This window comes from Anopheles ziemanni, chromosome 2, assembly GCF_943734765.1.
Source record: "Anopheles ziemanni chromosome 2, idAnoZiCoDA_A2_x.2, whole genome shotgun sequence".
Taxonomy (NCBI): Eukaryota; Metazoa; Arthropoda; class Insecta; order Diptera; family Culicidae; genus Anopheles; species Anopheles ziemanni.
In genome coordinates this window covers 51,793,920-51,816,163 of record NC_080705.1, presented here as the reverse complement: position 1 = coordinate 51,816,163, position 22,244 = coordinate 51,793,920, and the positions used below count along the sequence as shown (strand labels likewise).

Sequence of the window (22,244 nt, the reverse complement as noted above, 5' to 3'; positions counted from 1 at the left end):
TTACTGAAAGACGTGTGCGTAGAAAACATATCCCTCTTCAGCTCGTGCACGTGTGGGTTACCGTGAACTGACAAACATTACTTGACGCATTCATTTCATCCTACCCCAAAGGAAGTTAGCAAGCGAAGAAAGCGAACGAGTGCGGAAAAGCCCAAGCCGTAGCTAGAAAATGGTAGTGAATTTTCACCGCAATGGCCCTTGGCGCATAAATTGGCACCTACGACCGAACATGTGCCGTGCCCCGTCCAGGCCGTTCCGTGCCACGTTGCTGCTGTTCCATGTAAGCTGCATATCGATCGGAATAGCTGGGGCTGGGGCTGTGGCTGGGGCTGGGGCTGGGGCTGGGGCTGGGGCCGGGGTCGGTGATTCAACAACGCGAAGCGGCAACGAGTGGCGACCACCGGAACCGGAGTGGTGGTCCCCGTTGGCCAGCTTGGCTGACAGCTCGTTGACATCGCTGACAGGTCCGCTTGATCCGCGTCCGGCTCAAAACCAACGGCCAGCCATGCAGGAGCAACCGGGAGACGGAGGGGCGGGCGACACCGTACCAGGCACACACACACATCCAAGCACGAGGATGGGTTCAAGCGTGCCAAGTGTCCACCGACGGTCCCCGTCCGGAGGGTTGAAGTCGTTCGAAGCGGCGGAAAAACATTTCCTGTTCCGGCGTGATTTGAGTAAAACGCAGGATGCGCCTCCCCGGTTCGCCCCGCCGTCGGACGCCGTGGGTTGGACGTGGGCGGACAATCGGACCGGGAGCGGACCCATCTGCCGCGGGGAAACGGGATCGATGGACGGAAGTTGCAACACGAGCCGGGGGCGACCCGGCCCGGTGCTAATGACCAAGGCAAGCAATTCCACCGGAACGGAAGATTTCCCTGGATCCAACCGCACAACGTCCCCGAACAACGCGTCGGCGTTCCTGGCGCTGGAGGAGCTGGAATTAGCGACACTCCAGTCGCCGCTGGAGGAGGAGAACCACACCGCCCACTACTACACGGTTGTCAATCTGGACAACCACAATGACGTGCTGTGCGACGACGAGTACCAGATGGAGTACAACGAGAACTGCTTCATCGACCACAACGTTACATGTGTTGGTGATCCGGACTTTTGCAATCTGACGTACGACGAGTACCGACAGCTGCTGATGGATTACATCTATCCTTCGACGGGCGAATGGATCCTCATTGCCTCGCACACGGTGGTGTTCATCATGGGACTGGTAAGTTCTTTTTTCACACCCCTCTCTCCGCGGGAAAAGCAGTCGATAATAATGTGTGCTGAGCGGGTTTGTGTGTGGTACATTATTTTCCCGACGGCTCATTTGTCGCCGACGGGCATCGACTACTGTCGATGGCGTTGAATGGCTATTGCTAAACGATGCATGCCCTTGAGCACACCATAGGAAAAACGTCCATTGTAAGGAATGTGATTTTGCATTCCAACATGTGAGCAGCGGGCATATGCAGGACGGCCCTCTGTTTTTCAATTAACATTACTTACATAATCATCATGTATCAATTTCTGCCATACCGGACGGGCCGCAGCAATATGGATTCCGTTCAACTACAGCGATGTTTATTATGCAACATTGTGATAAGCACGGATCAGGTGTGATAATCTGACACGTGATTCACTGCACCTACTATCCCACACAAATTCCATGGTAGCTCATATTTTCCCTCACTTTGGCGCATTGCATGGTTCTTCTTAAGGTTAGGTTTCAGATTAAACTTTGATTTGTGGAAAAAATTATATTTCACTAAACCTTATTTCTTACAGGATTACATTGGCCTTCTTGGTCATTACCTTTCAGTGGTATGTTTAGTGTATCACCACTGTGAGTCAATATGTTCACATTTTGTCTATAAAACCAGTAATGAACATATTCTTTTGCTTCATTCGGTTTTAAATAGCTTAGTAAAATTGCAAAAGTGCTGGTGCAATTTACCCCATGGGGGCATCCTGCCTCACTTGGTCTTAGTTTTGTCTTATGAAATGTCGATAAAATGATTTAAACTTACGACTTCGATCAAAAAATAAGTTTCTTTTGCACTAAGAAGTAATTCAATTAGCACCCTTGATACAATTGCGATGATGTTACTAGCTATCGGCCATAGACATCAAAGAACACAAGAGCACCACTAGGTGTTCATTCTTGTTAAGATATTAACAAATATCCCTTCGTTTTGTGCTCATTTTTGAGCAAGTTTCTGAAAGCGTGTTAAAACTTATGCTGCTAAAAACACGTCGCAGGCAAATGTTCTCCCCCTTTCTTGATTTCATAAAATTAACTAGAATGAGAAACTATCTTCTTGCGGTTCTTGCGGAAATGAGCCTGGTAACATACCTACCTACCACTTCAAACGAAAACCGCCATTCAACAGATAGTTTCGCCTCTTGTTTTCTGCTAATGGTGCAAAACAACGTTCGATGGGGTTGGGAAAATAATTTTCTTTTTCGCCTACTTTCCCGCTATTGCGCAATAGTTAGTTAGCATGTTTTCTTGTGTTGAGATATTTTTTCCTGTACACAAAAGAAGCTGCTTCTCCGGAAGGGTATATCTTCCACTATTCGCTTCGCAGGTCGGCAAGAGTACTTGCGGAAATGTTTTAGTTGGAAAGTTTGCGCTTCAACCAGGATACTTCCGTCCAACGAAATAGTAATTGTGTTCTGAAGTAGTAGCGAAAACGAGCAAATCGCGGAACGGTGTTCGCGAAAGACGACGGATAGCAAAACTTTTTCCCGTTAAGCCATTTGCATCCGACGTGTCGAATGGGGGTCTTGAAATCAGTCTTGATATTGTAACAAAATCTACCTGGCTTTACGCACAGTGCAAATGAAAGCTTCATGCCTCAAAGGGCTATCGAAGAGATCCTTTTATCTTTCCAAGTTTTTGTATTATTCTCTCACTTAGATATCGGCTTCAGAGGAATTGGAGTTCAATCTTCATTTGTTCTTGAATATTAACATGTTTTATCAGAAATTATTTAAAAATAGTTTTTATACGATGTATTTCCAGTTATTCAACTACTAAAATTTCACCAAAACAAGTAAAACTATTAAAAAATATATAGTTTTTTAAATAACCATGCGTTGAAATCTATTTTGTATTCCATTCGCAAGTTTTAATTACTAAAAAAATTTTTTGAAGTACACTTATTATTTGTTATCTAGATGTATATTAAATTTTTTGTGTGCAACTAGAAAAAGGACGGTAGTATAATGAAAATAATATTTTATTCATGTTGACAGAAGTTTCGTAATATTTTTAATCGATTTAATAATAGCCATTAGGCCGGTTTGAAATTTGTTTTATATCAATTCATTTCCATGGATGTTTGCTTATAACTTTCAAGCATCAAATACCAAATGGTATGGTCATTCAATTGATCTGACCACTGCTTTAATATGTACGTTTATGTTTAACTAAACTAAACTAAAAAGTTTGACAGAATAGTTGCTAATGCTTCTACCGATCTGGGGGAATATACTGAACTTAAGTTTCATACAATATGTTTTCTCTTCCGAAAGAAACCCTTACAAAGTCTCCTTTCCTGCCCCTGACGAGATTTTTGCATCTCCTGAGGCAATGACCCTCGTTAGGCTTAGCAGTCCTTTTCTTTATAAAAAACAATCTATGATTTTCGCACAGTTTTTAGTATTGATGGATGGTTTCTACTTTTTTTTTATTTCTATTTTCACGGTGCGGGCCGTATTGTACAAATGATGGGTTCTACTTGTTTTCTATTTTTCAAACACACCCTTTGGCTTTTCTTAAACGTAAGCTGTCATCTACACTTAAAAACGGAAGTTTGAGCGCAGTTTTCCAGGCGAACTCCCAAGTGACTTTCGTCGTTTATTCACAATCCCTTCAGCTATATTCATCCGATTACAGGAAGCACAACTTTTTTGCAAAATTCCAAAGCATAAAAAAGTTCCCCCTTAGCTGCGACAAAGAATTTTCAAAAACCGCTAGGGGTTATATATGAACCATTTTATGACATCTGGTAGGGTCATAATTTTTCCGGAAGTGGCCGCAAATCAACACCGGATAACCGAGGTAGCGTTAATGCAAGAAGAAGCACAAGCAAATATTTGTTTTCTATCTTTTTGGTTATAATAAATAAGGTAGTTAGTGGTTAGGTCAAATAAACAGAAGATGAAACTAGTATCTTCGAACGAATAGAACAAAATTTATAGAAAATAGACTTTTGTTTTTCATAATATGTTCATTCAATCTTCATCGAAAACTGCACTAACTTTGAATAATTATAAAATCATACGAATTGCTTATAAGCTTTATAACATACCGTCTGGTTCTGTAAATATTTCCCCAAGATATAGGAGCCTCATAGTCGCAGCGACTATCCTCGCACGCACCAGTTGGCCAATAATCAGCATGTTGCTCAGCAGGTATCGGTGATTTATTGTAACTATCTTCTCTGGGCGAAAACGATCTGCCTCCGTTGGGTTTTCCCGTAGTTTAGGTTTTCACTTGACTGCCGCCTCAATCAATCAGACCAGAAGGCCCGTTTTATTGAAGGCAGCGTAAGAGCAGCATCCCCGTTCTGGTTCGGTGAACTTAAAGCTAGTGTCGCTGGCTGGCGTTGCATGTGGGAGGACAAGGACTACAGGGGGGCGGAGGGGGGAGGTGTTGAGTTCCTCGAGGGAAATACAAAGCATTCTTTGCATATTTTCAATGTGAAGCATGAGTGATTTCCCCGTGGTTTGTAGTGGAGAATGGAACGTAATTTCCAAGCCAAGGGTAATGGCTCACAGTCGAGCTATTGCTATTAGTGAACGTCTTCTACTTCATTGAAGGACGGATTCGTAAGCCTAACCGCGCCATGGCTTAGCAGCTAGTCAAGAATGCCGATCAATTGTTTAGAGCACATCGAAAGTTTCATTAGCAAAATTAGATTCTAGCGTGTATGCCACAAAATTCCATTGTACTACAGGCTTCGTAGTCCAACACAACACAGCCGCTTTCATATTACGAATCGGTTGAGTAAAGTTGCGAACCCTGTAGAATGAGAAGCGCTTCCGAAACCTCAACGGAATTTGAAGTACACCCGTGAACACGTACAACTCTGCGGGACATCCCGGCTGATGCTGGGCAATTTTGGCCAACCATGAAAGGCACTCGTCGCGTTCGTGGTCACTACGGGAAGGTCGTCTCCGAACCAGCAGATTCTGCAATGATTGATTAAAGCTGAGCGCTGCTGAAATGTCATCACCAGGGTAAATCTCAATCCATTAAGCTTGACCCATTTGCTCCATTTGTTATAGGGTTATGATGAAAATTTCGATAGGAGGAATGAGCGAGCTGCGAAAGGCAAAGAAAAACGTTGTTATGATGAACATCTCCATAAACATAACATACAATGAGTAGAAAATATTGCATCCTTTAGCTAGAAAAAAAGTCAATACAAAAAATGTTTCATTAACATAACATTGTTCTCCTTCTACAATGTGCCGTTAGCATGACATACACATATGCGTTTTCCAATATCGCTCTACTTCCAATAACTTTATATCTAGCTTGTATGAAAACATAACCAAAATGTATCAATCACGTGAGATCATCACATCATTTCAACAGGCTATAATTTTTTTCTAGGTTTCGCAAACGTCGCCGTCGATATCCGCCATGGTATCTCCGCGGTTGACCAACGAATTACGGGGGAGCTGCCGATTCGCATCGGTCAGTTAATGCGACTATCGCTCAAGTATCTCATGTTTACCGAACTCCAATTTGACGTAACCGCCGAGCGACGGTGGATTGGTATGCATCGTACTGGCCACGTGTGTGCGTGAGTACAGCGTGTGGACGAATGCCTTTCATCTTGCTCCAACAAATCGGCGGCTCGATGCTATCCTTGGCCCGAGATTACGGGGCAGCGACTCCAATAAACATCGGTCGGGGTGGCCGATGCTGGTATAGATGAAACAACAACTGTCCACTGTCACCGACGACGCAGGAGCATCTACCGCGTCCGTACCATTACTTCGGGAAGGACGTTTTGTGAGTCAAGCATAAACACGGTCCAGACTCGACTTAAATGGATTTCCTGTAATCCAAACAGTCTAAACAATCTCCCATCGGACGTATCGTTTTTAGTATTGGTGGTTTCCCAGCACAAAACTAAACTGGACGTACTATTCGAGAACCTCTGTGTAACAAAAACTTTTCCCTTTTTGGTGTATAAACAACATTTTAAGTTATTCATGAAACATTTTCAATTTACCTTCCATTGTGTTAATCCACATCATCATTTTCCTTGCTTTCACGAATACAGCATAAACAGTTTTCAAGAATAAAAAATAATTAACGGTTAAAACCTTTGAACGTCTTCACCAATAGCAACATTTTTAATGGAGACTTTCCATCAACAGATTAGATTCTAAACGTACCTTACATTTTTATTATAATCTGCACTTTGACCAAATGCTATCAGACCACTTTAATTATCGTGTGTTTTATCTAATATATTGTATGATAAGCTGGTTCTCATCTGTTCAGACTAAAAACATTAAATACAAAAATACAAAAATTTGCGGTACATCATAAACTGTTGAAAAAAAACTCGTGATAAAACGTTTAAGCCACATGCAATGCGTTTAAGCCACATTGTTCAGATGCTATGAAATCAGTAGTGAAAAATCAAAAATTAAACTACTGATGATATCATATTGTTATCATGAAGCGAGAAGAAGCAGAAGGGAAAAGCATTGCAGAAAAATAATATTTCAGGATTTTAGAGCTAATCCGTTCATTGAGTTGGAAAAATTCCTCTACTTTCTTAAGACCTGTGAAAAAAATAAAACCAAAGTAAGGGCTATATACTGTTTGAGTTCCATCAACTGTTTGTCAATCATCCATAAGATCCAAAGATGAAGATAATTTTCAAAGCACCAAAACTTACACTACATACACATACAAATACAAAAATGTCTGAATGTTGTAACAAACTATGCAACTAGACCTGAGATCCATGACTAATTTGCCATATCAATAAACATCGATGTTTATCTGAATAGCTAGTTGTGCTACATTAATAATGGTAATTAGAATTGATAATGATACAGATATAAAGAACGAACTCATATTTCCCGTTAGAAACTTCTTAGGGGACTTGGCTTGCAGTATTCTGTTTATAAGCAAAACTTAAACTGGTCTAAAATTATGAATGAGATAGATAACAGAGATTAATACGTGTATAATACTTGGACAAAGTGATTATGCGTTAGCCTTATATCTATTTAGTTGTATTTATGAAAAAGACACACGATGTTATTTACTTTTATCATAACCCCAAAAAATTTAAACCAATACATAAGTTTGCGATTTGGTGACATCATGCTTTTTAAACCTTGTATTCAAGTGTACTTATAGAAACTGGACAGCTGTGTATTCTAAGCAACGTGGAAAAATGATCTAGGTTCTAAATTAACACAAAACATAAGAGCAAATCAATGATAATTTAGTTTGATGCGAAATATCGAACATTTTGTTAAAATGTTCCTAGTATTAAAACAACTGGTGAAGGTGAAAAAGCATAGTAAATCCAAAAATTATATTTAAAATCTCGTCTGGACACAAAATTGCGGGGACAACGCAATCCTGTTGTAAAATTATAAAATCAACACCCATAAATCAATCGAAAACTTGTAACGTGCTCCTCAGCAGTGGGTGATGCTCAGTTGATTGTGTTCTCAGACAAGCAGCAACTAGATAACAGAGTGCTACTAAATTATGTCACTGAATCGTGTTTCAACAAACTCACCCCGCCTTTGCTTTTCTCTTTGGAGCTCGAAGAGCTTATCGACGCGACATGTTGAACTACCACTAACAATTCCGGATGAAGCTCTCTTCAGGAAGACCGCAGGCAAATATTATAACGAGCTTAAATTATAATTGCATTGTGCGACAGCTTGGGCCTTTGAAGGAGCACCCATCCTACCATGTATCCGACTGTAAAGACACAGTCTCTGCTGGCAGTCCTTTAGAAGCTAGTTAAACACGCGTTTAACCTACTTCCAGGACATCTTCTGAATCCCGGGTGTAACCCGAAGGCACACGCTGCTTCTCATTAGCGTCAAACGTGGAAGCCGTTCCAGCTCACAGCTGTCGAAAATGGCATTGGCAGGGTTGACATTTGTGGGCATAAATTACGCAACGGAATTAGCATGTTGCATGTACTCGTTTAGCTTCATTTGCATACTACCGGGCAAAAGGACGGCAACTCTCGCATTCCTGGCCGGCGCCGAATGGTTCCTGACTTAAAAAGGGAAAGCAAATGTACGGCATCCCTTGACCGGCGTTGGGCCAAAGTGACGACATCTTTCTTAACCGCACTGATCTTTTGCCCTTGCGATATGGCGATCGAGTGCGAAGACCTTCGGTGGCTAAATTTAGCCCCTTCGATTACTCATTAACAGCTTCCATTCGGCTAATGTTTTATTTATGTTGCCTACATCGAAATGCGCTGCTATTTGCACTGTCCACCCGTACAACACACGCCACATCGCCATGGCATCCATTTGGCTTGGTATTTGTTTTCCCACTCGCTTCACCACTGCCGATAACGGTAATGGTAAATCTTTCCATCAACAGTGGCGGCTTCTTGCAATCCGCTGCAAACCCGAGCAACCGGCAGACCCTGGCCTTCCACACCATTCACATTAAGGTCATCGTCTAGTTGCGGCGGTTGCCAGCACGGAACGTCGAAAACAGACTCTGGACAAGTCGTCGGTTGCGCCGACGTTGCCCTGTTTGTTATGTCATGATTTGTCGTTAATCATGGCCATCCTGCAGCTTCCGTCTGAGCTATAATAAGACGTATGCTAAATACGTATACGTTCTTATACGATTGTTCCTCCTTCAATGCTTGGAAGCATGTTCGCGTGTGTATTTGTGTGTGTGTGTGCGTATGTGTGAGCAATTTGATGTTTGTTCATCTGCCGAATATGTTAGATTTGCCAAGGGAATTGATTAAATTGTTTGTGTAGGATTTTCTTTTGGTGTTCCCTTTTTTTTTTTGTTGGTTGTGCCAAAGCAAACAACAACATACAGCAAACTCTCTGCTAGTTTCGGTAGCGTTGAATCTCGCGTCTACATGATCAAATAACGATAATGACGTTGTACAACAAAAACTATCGTCACCAAACATGCGAATTCAATATCGATGCCGCCGGAAGCTGGTGTTTGTCGATTCAATGAGCACGAATACAATTTCGTCTCTTCTGCCGGCTTTTCCGTACAGCACATTCCGGTCATCGCCCAATTGGTTACAGGAAAATAGTTTGTACTTTCAACACTTTCTTTGATTCAACTCTACTTGGTTCTCTTTTGTCGCTGCGCTCGGTGCAGGCTTTGAGAAGCATACATGCCTTTTTGAACGGAACAAAGTTGCGATGCGACCAACACTCGACGGGACATTACCGGCGGATGCTGGATGCACTTTTCACTGATGCTTTATTTATTTTCGACTTATCACTTCGTGTTTCTCGTTCCCACACCCTCGCAGGTCGGTAATGCGCTGGTCTGCATAGCGGTCTACACTAACCATACGATGCGCACCGTGACGAACATCTTCATCGTCAACCTGGCCGTCGCCGACTTCTTCGTCATTCTCTTCTGCCTCCCGCCCACCGTCGTCTGGGATGTGACCGAAACGTGGTTCATGGGAAAGGCCATGTGCAAGGTGGTAATCTACTTCCAGGTGAGTTTCCTTTATCATCACCAGAGCGCTCGGGATCAGAGCTCGGCAAAAGATTTTTCGAACGTGAAACTCGTTCAATCGATTGATTTTAACAAAAACGGAGCTGCAGCTTGTTGTATTTAAATAATGTTATTTAAATTTGTGCATTTTGTTTCGCATGATCAAAGGTTATTTATTGCAATAGCTTGAAATATGATATGTTTTAGAATTAATCAAATTTGAGTTTCACGATGTATCTAACAAATTCTTAAGTGAGTTTTGTACAACAATAATTTCCTAAAAACTTAACTGAATTAAATCATATTCCAAGCACAAATTATATTTCAATTTACAACATTGAAAATTGGCGACCCCTGATCTATATAAACAAATGGCGCGATTCAAAGGAGGGCTATAAAAAACTAAGCATTTTTCCCGCGCTCCATCCATCAGCAAATGCTTTTAACCTGTTTTCTCAAATCTAATTGCATATTAGAGATAAACAATCAAAACGTACGGAAAATTTGAAAAATTCGATATGATAGGCGCTTGTGCGTGTGTTTTTGCTTGGTATAAAAGATTTAGCTTTCATTTGTAACTTATTTAATTTAATGTTATTGTTAAAATCGTTGCATATTAAAATTTATTGATAATTCATTGATTCCCCCATGCGGTATAAACCTTGCTGCATAACCTTCAACGAATACACTTCGCCATATGGTGCTGCCCTTGGATTTTATAGTAGTGGTCAAGGATCCATACACACGCGACTTGAGGACTATTTTCATTAGAACCATATATGTTTCATATATATATGAACCTAAACGTGGGTTCATATTAATGAAATCCTCAAAGTTGCTGCTACTAATTATTGATTTACGTAAAAACTACAGAATGTTTCTTTGGTTCAAGTGCATCACAAATATAGATTTTGTGCATTTTTATGATGTGCTGTTTTTATCAAGAAGGGTGAAACCGTATATGTTGGTTTTGTGTTTGTTATTACAACTAAGATTCAAATGTAAAATTTAGATGATTTCATTAAAAAGTGTAGTGTTACACAACATTATTTAATGGAGGCGCCTGGTGTTTTGCTTCACACAACAGTACTGGCGAGCGGGATATGAAAATGCCACTATTTCACTTATTGTGAGAAACTTCATTCAGCCTAAACTAGAAAGAACTTAAATTATAATTGTCGAGAACAAATGTGCGCATGGAATCAGGGTGATGTAATATCACTAGCATATGAACTTCCCGCTTCAAATGCTTTCTTTTGCTTGCTTGGTGCTCTTTAGCTACTGAAACAAAAAACCTTCGAAATCTCATGAATAAGAATTTCGAAATTGTCATTCCTCTCCTGGAACATTCCTCCTCGCACTAAAAGCAATTGGTTCTCATTCTCGGGACAACAGATCGCCCGAGAACACCCGATAAGAGCACAATCGGATCTTCGCACGTAGCCGATGCGGATTCTAAAGCGCCTTTCGTTCCCCGAGCCCACACAATATGTTCCAATCGACAATACATTTAAGGGCGCTGCCAAATTCCAGCATTTGCTGCACGCTCAATCTCAGCTCACGGGACCAGCATAGCTCAAAATGCAAATACGCTGGAAACCGAGCGGTAAGTATCTCGGGTGTCACGTTTCCACTGCAGCGCTCAGATGCTGAACAACTGAACAGCTTATGCTGGGCCAATTGAGCTCGCTTGCGTTGCTGCCTCCGCCAAAAGTGCATTGTCTGAACCGCACAACCATTTGTGTGGCTTCGCCGTAGGTGGTCTGTTTTTACCAAACCACAGCACGTTTCACGGACAAAGTCACTTAACGGTGCAGCACATCGCAGCGATACCATCTTCGACAGTAGTTATTGCTCTCGAGCTCAGCTGGAGATTTCGGGAGGAATGGCGTTCGTTCGACATCAATTACACTTTCATATCTCAAACGATGCGAGCGACTCGTTGGCAACCGGTTGCCGCTTACGGGCAAATTCAGCGTTAAAATCGAGCACCATTGTGCTCCACTGCTTGCAAACGGTGGTGTGTGAATGTGGAAAATATTCCAAAATTCATTACATTATTTCTGTCTGCGATGGAATAGGTATGACGAAAACAATGGTGCGATCGAATGTTGCAAGCAACCAGTTATATTAACAGCATAATAACGTATCTAGGATTTGTATCTATTATCATTGATGATACCTTATCTAATGCCGACTTTTACTGGGGAAAATTGTGCTCTATTTTATTTGATGCGAAAATATAAAAACATCGTTAAATTAAGAGATCTATTTCCACTAGTTTTGGTAGCATCGGGATTTGTAAAACTCAAAGACTCGATCCTTTGACGATTTCTTAAGAATTGGATCAATTTTGTGGAATTCGAATCAGAGTTGATTCGTTCAGAACTCGATATGATCCGAATCTGACTTGATTTGATTCAGGCTTGAGCCGTGCCTATTTGAATTCGATGTGATTCGATTCAGATACGATTCAGTTTATTAGTTTCGAACGCTGAATAGGATGCATTGGACATAGAGATTTTCGTGCGATTTATCGTAGAGTTGGGAAAAAATCATGATTTCAAGAAGAAATAAAGTCTGTCCATTATTAATTTGAGCCAAGGAAAGCGCGCTACTGTGGCGCCTCTAGTGGCAGCCGGAAACTATTTTTTTTAGTAGTATTAGTAACTAGTAACGATCATAATGTGAAAGTTTCGGACGTATAATCCTTTTCTTCACTAAATGTGGTATAATTGAAATTGAGTGGTCAGAACTGAGCCCGCACAAAATTATTTACATTAGAACATCGGTAATCTATAGCGTTCTTCCATCACGTTTATCCCACGGGTTAACGAGCATTCAGATCTCATTTACGTTTTTAGCAAAGTGTTGTATCAAACGAGACTCTCCATAGAGAATCTTCTTTAGACAGTGTTACAAATCAAAATCACTGTGCCGTTTTTCAATAGCTACGATTAATCGATGTTTCGTTGTATTAGTTGTTTTCACTGTCAACAGAACTACTTAAAATGGTGAATCGGACATGGGAAATGAGTGATATGTTTTGCTTACGAAAATAACGACATACCAGTTTGTGGATTTGATAAAGATTCGGATTTGGATATTCGATTCCCAGACCGGCATGATTGGTTTATATCGTCTTGCGACTGGATGGATTTGAGTTTGGATGTGGCTATCCGGAATGATTCAAATATATAGAGGGGATTTACCCACCACTAATATGTACAAACTAACCCTATTTTTAAAGAAAAGAAATTGCCATTCGAAATAAACTTTTTATTTTAAAAAAAACCTTTTCCTGTAAACAAGAACGATCGATGTATCTTTTATGTATTTTGCGGAAGGGTGAAGCGAGAGAAATAATTAATCGTGTTGACAATTCTTTGCAAATTGCTGTCTGGCTCGAGGATGTTCTGATGTATTTGCACAAACACGGGAGACGGATGGTCAAAACGGAAAATAATTCCGTTAATTAAACTTACCATCACTTTCATCCTTCTCGGTCAATAGTATTTGTCAATCGGGTGCACTTCGAAAGGGCAATTCTGGGGCAGTTTGCCGCTTTCCAGCTGTGACGCGAACGTCACGCAACAATTGCAATTCATCACTTCCCAAGGCCTGTCCCTACGCCACGTCCCTTTTCCTCACCACATCCACCACGTCCTCGCCCTCGCCGTCGAAAGTCATCCGATGCTGCGCCGGAACTAAACATTTACAACTTGTCACCCGCCCAGTGTCGCACTCAAACTCTTCATGTGTGTGTTGCTGCGTTAGTGTACCGCCCTATTCTGGCCACATCTTTGACGGACGTGGCCATGGCAGCTTGGTCTAACTCGACCTAACCAGACATCCAAACCGCTTTGCGCTGCTCGTCAAGCAGAGTGAACCCGACGTCCGGATGGGAAGTAAATTAAATTAAGCGCCCGTAAAATATGCTTCTTTAATGATGCCACCCATTATCACACGTTGCGGTACGTGTCCTTCTCGCGTGGCGCACCGCTGCAACCGGTTGTGGGACGGGTGAAACCTACGAAAGGGGAAGGAACATGCAGACGGTTGGGATCCAAGGAAATTGCAACGCATATTCCCACAAACTGAAGCATGCATCGTAAAAATATTAATAATATTAATAAATTATTGGGATAATAATAATCGTAGCAAGGCGCCACACATTTCCCCAGCGGGTCGCGAACACGGGGCACGAACGTACAACATCGTTCCGGCATTCCTCGAAAAGCGAATGACAAAAAGAAGGGATCTCACCTTCAATCACCCAGACCTGTACAAACCAGACCTTCTCCCTCTGCCTCATATTTCTACTTGATGAAGGTCCTATCCCTGCCACGAACTTCCGAACTCCAAGTTGTAGGGGAATACGGGGCACAAGAAAAAAAAAAACAAACATAAAAAGCAAAAATATATTATCTTAGAAAAATGTTGAGTAGTATATTACTAATGGGAGAAACGTAAATAATACAGCCCTGGTAATAATAGAATAGCAAATACATTAACATATTATAAAGGTATTGCGGTTCACCTTGTCAAGATCTCGGGTAAAAAAATAAGAAGCAAACATCGACTGTAGACAAATGAGATGAATTTACATGAGGTTACTCTTATAATAACGAATAACGCGTTATAATTTTAATGACACGTGTTTTCATACAATTCAACGCGTACAATTACATTTGGTTATTGTTCTTCTTTTTAACAAGTTACCATGTATTTTCCATAGAAAAAGCGGAAAATCAATATTTTACGTAATTTTCCCCCCATACTCCCCTACTGATCCAGCGAACCGGATCCTAACTGAAAATAATAAATATTTATTAAACTTGCTATGATATTTTCCGAGCGCGTCACTGTGGCGATGATGTTATGCAGTCGATCGAAGCTACGCGTGTGGCATTGTCCTGCGGGCGAAGAAAAACTCCAACCATGGTTTGCCTTCGGCAGTAGGTGGAAAATGTTTCTGTCGAGATTTTCTCGTAAAATCGTTGACATTATGTCGTACAAATCCGCCGCCGGCCGGCCGCCTGTGACTGGGCGGGCTGCGTTGCGTTTCACTGCTCGCTGATGCGTTCCGACACCGACGGCATTTTCACTAGATAAACGGCTAAATGATTAATGATCATAGATTCGCCTGTGGAGCCGTCGTAAGGGGCGCAAATTTGAGTACAAAGATGTCACATGCTGCGGGGCCATGTTTGCCTAGCGTAATTTTTTTCTTCTGTTCACGCATTCATCCAAGCTCGAGGGAAAATATCAATTTCTTCACTCCCTTCTACATCGGCTTCACACACCTCTGCATTATCGAGATATGAATTTGTGAATGTGAATTTTACGCCAGAGGAACTTCGTCAAAGAGGAAACACTTTGAAAAGTGCGTATTAAAATTCCTTTTAGCATACAACTAAGCATTTTTTGCGCTGTTCGACTCTTCGACACACGAAAAATAAACAATTTGTCACTTTAGATGTTCTGCAGGTTTTTACATCCCTCTTGGTCGAGTAAAAGTAAGTGTGGGTAGCAAACGGCATTCAACATAAAACAATGGGATAGTTTGCGGAACAGTTTAAAGTTAGAGAAGATTATGCACCCGTTATTGCGACGTAAATGATAATTACATTTTGAATCCTCTTAGACTGTTTAATTAGAACTAGAAATATATTTTAGCTGAAAAAAACAGGTTAATTTTCCGGACAGTTTACTTTCCATCTTTTGTTCTAGAATTTTTTTTTTCAATGGATTTTCAAATCCCTTAGAGGCAACGGAAAGAAGAAGATGAGTATCCTGTTCTACTAGCATGAAAGTGTTTTGCACTGAAAGCTACAGTAGACTTCCAATTGATCACGGTAAATGGTGGAATAATAGAAAGCGGCCAATCTTCAACATGTTAAAAATATTAACAAGTGATTACAAATTAATACTTAGTAAAAACGTGTATTAAAAGCACGGAGTTCAGTGGATCTAAAATACACTGTTCACATTTAAAAAAAAAAGAATTTTTATACCAACCAATTAACAATAGTTTGAGAGTGTTGTGTCCTTTTGGAGATAGTTCAATCGATAAAGTTTGTCCGGTGTCTTCTGGGAAGTAATACCGTAAAATACCGCAAGTAAATTTGATTAAACATTGCATCTGTGCTAAAAGGTTAAACATTTTTTTAACAACACAAATAGCGCTCGTATGTCAAAACGTTCTAAGAACCTCAAAAACGTCAAAATTTACGATAAAATTGTTGGTTGGTAGATTGCATCACCAGTTTTTTCAAATCCCGAAACTTAAAAGGCAACCTACGTATAGTTTCAAGAACACCTTCATATCAACCTCTAAAACTTCAAACGAGAATAATGATCACATCCAACGTTTGTTTTGTGTCAGGCAAGTCTTGAGTAGGTATTATAAACGTAAGAACTGTAGTCCGCTAGCCTCGGTTTTCGTCGCTTGGTGTTTGGTGACGAAAACCGGGGCCAGCCTGAACACATTTTCCATTCACAACGCAAAACTTCATGCGAAAAAACCGTCCACCTCTTTTTTGTAGGTTGATTTCCTCCTTGGTTGAATGCCAAGGTTACATCAATAACGATAAAATTTTTCTCGCCTTACTTTTGGTTTAGTTCATTTCGTGGTTTCATGGTTTGTTATACCCGGTTGACAGAAATTGACATTGTTGCTGGTACTATGTAGTTCCAGCAAGAGTCCCAGCAATCTGCCATGGAAAAACTTGCTGGTACTACATGACAGCTGCAAAAAATTTGAATTTTTGTCAACCGGGTACGTTTTAGTCTAAATCAAAATATAAAAAAGTTTGATGATATAACATCTAGTCTAATTTCTTATAGTTTTCCTTCTAATTTATGTTTCTATTCGTTAATTTACGTGGACCTGGTTTCAACTACCTAAAATTGCTGAGATCGGTAAAGAAAGGAGAGGCTCCCGGCAGGAAACCAAGAAGATTCCTATACTTACAATAAACACACTTTCACTGAGGGGAAGCAATGTGCTTTCTTAACTTCAGAAACAATAATTAAGAATGTTTTACACTGTTTGGATTGCAATTAGTTTTACAGTAATTAGCTGTACAAAAACTATCGATCATATAAGTTTCATCCACATCTTTTCGATAGGACTCATAAAGACCTTAGTAGCTACCAAAAACGACTTTGTTTACGTTGACCCAATGTGCCTCCTTTTGCAGGTATTTTTTTATTTTCATGAAGCAAACTTTCGGAAGAAAAGGTATAAGATGAGCATCATAACTTTTTTATTCTAACATGCAATCATAACTTTTCCTTTTCTCGATTATACAAATCACACATCAAACGAATTCCCTGTCCATGTCAAATGCGCATGTTACCGGCCAAAGACTTAGCTTGAGCATTACTGGAATAGGCCACCGTAGAGAACGCTATGTTGAACGATCTGTGTACCAGTTGATTTTGTTCTTTCATCATCGTACCATTTTCCGGTGCTATATTTCATGTTGGCGTGTGATTCATGTCGTACGAGAATGAACCAGATTCACCCAAGCGAGTTAAATAGACGACTGATTCCCGGTGTTCCCTACTCGCGGGAGAAGTTAAAATCGAAATGCAGCTTTGATTCATTTCAAATGTTCAGTTATAGCGTTTCTGTGTTGAGAGCATACTTTCATCGGGTCCAATTCCAATACACTTTTTACTGTGCTAGCAAGTTTTCGTTTGCCTGTACATACTTTCTATTCCCTAAGCTCATAAATATTATGATAACGTAAATGAAATATTACCCAGTCACCCGAGCAACAATCGGCCTGATGTCGTAGCCGAGAAATTTCCATCCGGTTGTCTGAGTCCACAGGGTTTTGTACAATAGCTTAGGGAAGGCTTTGGAATTTTCGCCAACATTTTTCCAACGGAGCGCGTAGAAGTAATTTTGATCTTATATAAAGCTGAATGCATGCTGAAGGCAAATGGCGTTGCTTCGGAACCACTTACGAAGGCCAGTGAACAAAGTGACAAAACGATTTGGGACGCTTCACGTTTGAAGTTGCTTTCTATCAACGGCTCTACCTGACCGAAAAAGTGATATTTATTCCGTCTGAACGCTCCGGTGGAGAAAGCTCAGTGACGCCCGCGTCGACAACGACTAGCCGTAGCGAGTGACTGTAATGTGCCAAATCCTGAACCAATATTTTCACCTCAGATCACCCGGCAAGGTGCTCAGCATTCCGATGTTTGTTTACTTTCCACCTTGGGATTCGCCTACACCGCGACGGCGGAACCTGTGCTGTGCCGAACAGAAGGGGTTGCGACCACGCGAAGGTTGTGCCTTTCGACAGCGTTCCGGGTTGATGAAAGATTTGTGAAAAATGGCGTGAAGAAAAGTAATCAGTAAACATCGGACCGCACCGGGGCCCGCCTAGACGCATCAAACATGGGTAAAATCACGCTCCTATGTCTCGCCACTGACGCTGCTCGCCGATGTTGGGCAACCGGTTGACGTTGAGTTCGGTAGAAGGCAAGGGCAACAAGAAATCCTTCTCAAGAGCACCACCATCAGAGGCGAAACCACGCTAGCGGCGCGTTCTATGATTTTTTCTTATTTTTTACACCAATCGCTCGTGTGCACGAAGGATCGTTTAACCGCTTTCCTGGTCCCGGTCACGGCCAAAACCGTAGCGTGCCATATTGGTCGGATCGTTGCGCTGCAGATCGTGCGTGCGTGACGACTCCGTTCCTAGTGGAGCTTGCAATTGTAGTTGTTCTCCATCGGTGCAGTGTGTTGGTCGGAGGGAATGGGTGACCTGGAACCGCAAAACCGCCATTCCCATTCTTGAAGAGCGGCGCAAAAACTGAATGTTTACCTAGGATGTTGTTCTTTGAGATACTTTGTTTAGATTCGTCAAACATAGAGTATATTACTTTTCGAACCTCAAAATCGCTGGTTCGGTGAAATAGCTACAACAGTTCCATTTTTATTGCTTGGCTCTAATTGACTGCTGGCAAATTTCGTTCGACTGAAATCGAGTTGTAGCTGCCTGTGAATGCTTGACTAAAATAAAATGCTCCAATCATTACCAAACTGACTAGCAGTGCAATGCATTGACCAAACTATTTTCATATTATAAGCTGTTACGCAATTTTGTCTATACCTGAATAAGTGTATTTACTCCAAAGTGTTTTTAGTGTTTTTAAAAGCGTTGTCTGGTACATACAAACAGGTTACTATAAAATACCTTTCAAAGCTAAACTAACTGAGGAAACTTAAACTAAACATGAAAAATTTGAGGAAATTTATGAAATATTCTAACTATAAATGCTTAAGGAATTTATATTATCTATTATAGAAAATGTTACCACAAATATGAGTATAAACTGGAGTGATTATTTTAATTGAATTGAAATGAAACACAGAGCCAAAAAAAGTGAAAAGATCACATCTAAACCAATTATTTTGAGCACCTATTAAAATTGAATAATTATTATGGGAAGGTTCTTAAAATCTGCCAGTTATTTAGGAAAACAACATTTCAAAAAAAAAATGTTTTACGCAGCTTTTTTTAATTTTAATACTACTGAAATGTTTCTTTTGGAAAATATAATTTCTTTCTTATTACGTAAATAAGTAGAAATACAGTCTGACAATAAAGTATCCGTACAGTCACCAATTTCAACTTTAAGCCTAGTTATCTTAGGGACTACGTGGCCTAGGACAACCATTTAAACGACATATCTTAGATACACTTCTATTCTATTCAATGAGTACTTAACATTTCGAAAAAGTTACTTGTTGGTCACTTTGTTCTAAAGATACCCAAAAAAGGCTCAAAACCGATGACAAAAAGTATCCGTACATGATGAGTATTGATGATGTGCCATCCGTACATGATGTGCCAATATGTGGCGATCAATACCACTTGCCTCAATAACAGCCTGCAAGTGCCAAGGCATCATTTCTACCACTTTTTTTTCTCGAAAGATGCTGGAAATTTAACCCGATCTCATAATAGTTCTAAAGATGTCTACTAAGATCATGATAATGTCCCGTTGATGGTAAATCTAGGCATCTTTCGACAAATGTTGTATATAAATCAATTCCGGAGACTTTGAGAGTTCGGTTAACACTTGTACGGTCTCATAAAGTGGTCACTTTTGGACAAGACATGGCCTATTCTTGGGATCGTTATTTTACTCAGAGAACATATTATTTAAATGTTCAATAATATGTTCTCTGAGTAAAATAACGAAGTTTAATCTAGGCATGGCTTGGCTAAGTGACAAAATGGGCGAAGTAGACCATGTCCCACAGATGATTCATAATTAATTTAATATTTCCAGTTCGATTAATGGCCTTGGAACCCCATAACATAAACTCTCAACTACTGTGTTTAATAGTTGGAACAACGTTGCTCGTATCGATGGTTCAGTTCGATGTCTGGTGTCTATTGTTATTCGTTTTTTTTTTTGGCCAAATTGCTTAATTTTGTCTGTATGAAGTCTGTATATAGTGTATAAAACACTGAGCCTACACGCCAAAGGCACCAAAATTCAGCGATTTGCAAATCCCCAGTCTTTCTTATTCTTTCCTACGAAATGAAAAGTCTGTAACTTACAATAATGCAATGTTATTGTTATTTCCGAAAAATCTTCTTAAGAGTTGAAATCCAAATCATATGATTGATGATGTAGACACTTCGTTCGTCATGTTTGAGATCTCTAAGTATGAAGGACTTAATAGCTTTTCGAACAATCACCCTCCCATAGCGATTAAGTAACCACGAAAGATGTCTGTTTGCTGGGTTTAATCTAATTGGATCCTGGTTAATTCGACAAATTATAAAATTGATGCCGCCATTCTTTTAGACCCTTAATAACTCGAAATATTGGCTAGGATGATACTTTGGTTACTAGAACCTCACCAAACCCGTGTTTTTCGTCAAGAAAAGTGGGTGTACGGAAACTTTTTTGTCATCGGTTTTGAGCCTTTTTTGGGTATCTTTAAAACAAAGTGAACTGCAAGTAACTTTTTCAAAATTTTAAGTACTCATTGGATAGAATAGAAGTGTATCTACGATATGTCGTTTAAATGGTTGTCCTAGGTCACGTAGTCCCTAAGATAACTAGGCTTAAAGTTGAAATTGGTGACTGTACGGATACTTTATTGTCAGGCTGTACTTTCCAAAAAGCCACCAAGTCATCAACCAAGCCTGCTGAGTACAACAAGAGACATTGATTGGGTGATTGTTATTGTGAATTATAATGGGATCCTCAATTCCTTAAGTGCTCTGTAAACATAGGAAAGAGTATTGAAGCGCGGTAATTCTATCATGGGTAGAACACTCACGTAGTTGCGGTTCTGTATAGTAAACTACCAATTTAAGTACGCTTCATCCTATAACAAACTTTTGCATTTTTTGCTACCTGTTTATTTTCATTACCGACGAAAATGTGTTGCACCTTGCAGACGTATGTGCGTAAGATGATTAGTTTTATTGAAAAACAAATCGTCTTTCGGAGTTGACGGCTTTCAAGGAACACACAACCGCTACATATTGCTAATCACAAAAAATAGGATCTTTGTTAGCCACCGAGCTATTCCTTCCAATATGCCATGTCAGTAAAGTCATCCTCGTAGTCATGCCAAACTTGGAAACATTTGTACATCTTAAAAAAAACCTTAAACAGCTGCGTCAGGGGTTGATAAATGGCCACAATAACTTTTACAAATAGCTTTCAATTGCCGGATCAATTTATCCTAAGCGACAAAAACGAAGCTGAAAAGCAAGCGACTAAGGCGTTTGTAAGCGAGTGCCTACGGACTGCACGTGTCTTCATTGAAGTTTATCTTGTCAGCATTCTGGTAATTTTACCTGCGATACTGTAAAAGTATCATACCCGGAACGTACAGTAGCTTACCCGTGCAGATTCGTTTGAAATAAGCCAACAATTTGGCCTTAATGGCACTTGACCGTCACACAAGCACCCCATTGATACGCCCTGCTGCGTAAACAAAGTAATATCCATCGTCCGAAAGGGAAGAAATTCAAATAAATAAAGATGCTGTAGATATTGGTTTATCGATCGAAAACCGCACTGGTCCAAATGTTAAGATGCATACAAATTGCTTGTTTTTCGCCCTTTGCAAGAATAATAAGTGTTTCTTTAAGGATTACGCCATACAGATTTTGAATACTTTATTACATTATCTTAAAGAACATAAATAGTGATTTGCTTTTATTAACCAAATGTGTTTTTAATTTACACGATTTCGTGTAAAAACAGTAAGTATAATGACGCGAGGTTAATTTAATTTATCTTGTTGAAAAAAATGTCGTCTCTAAACTGTAAGCTGCTTATTCTATTTATTTTTGTTAGCATGTAATGAAATTTGATCAATCAAAACATAAATCAAGTTTATTAAAACTTGACTTATGGTTATGCGTTGTTGGAACTTAGATTTGAATTAACCGTTTTTCTTACAAGTTACTATTATTAAATAGATACCACATAGCCAAAGCTTACAAAGAGA

At 40.2% G+C, this 22,244-nt stretch overlaps 1 protein-coding gene across 1 annotated transcript in view; it reads left to right on the top strand.

The window, feature by feature from the left end:
• Nucleotides 1-229: 229 nt before the first annotated feature.
• Nucleotides 230-22,244, top strand: part of LOC131293824 (neuropeptide SIFamide receptor-like) — a 32,699-nt gene continuing 10,684 nt past the window's right edge. The window contains exons 1-2 of the mRNA XM_058321877.1: nt 230-1,225; nt 9,537-9,731. Of these exons, the coding sequence (XP_058177860.1) occupies nt 230-1,225; nt 9,537-9,731 (1,191 nt within the window). The remainder of the gene's footprint in view (nt 1,226-9,536; nt 9,732-22,244) is intronic.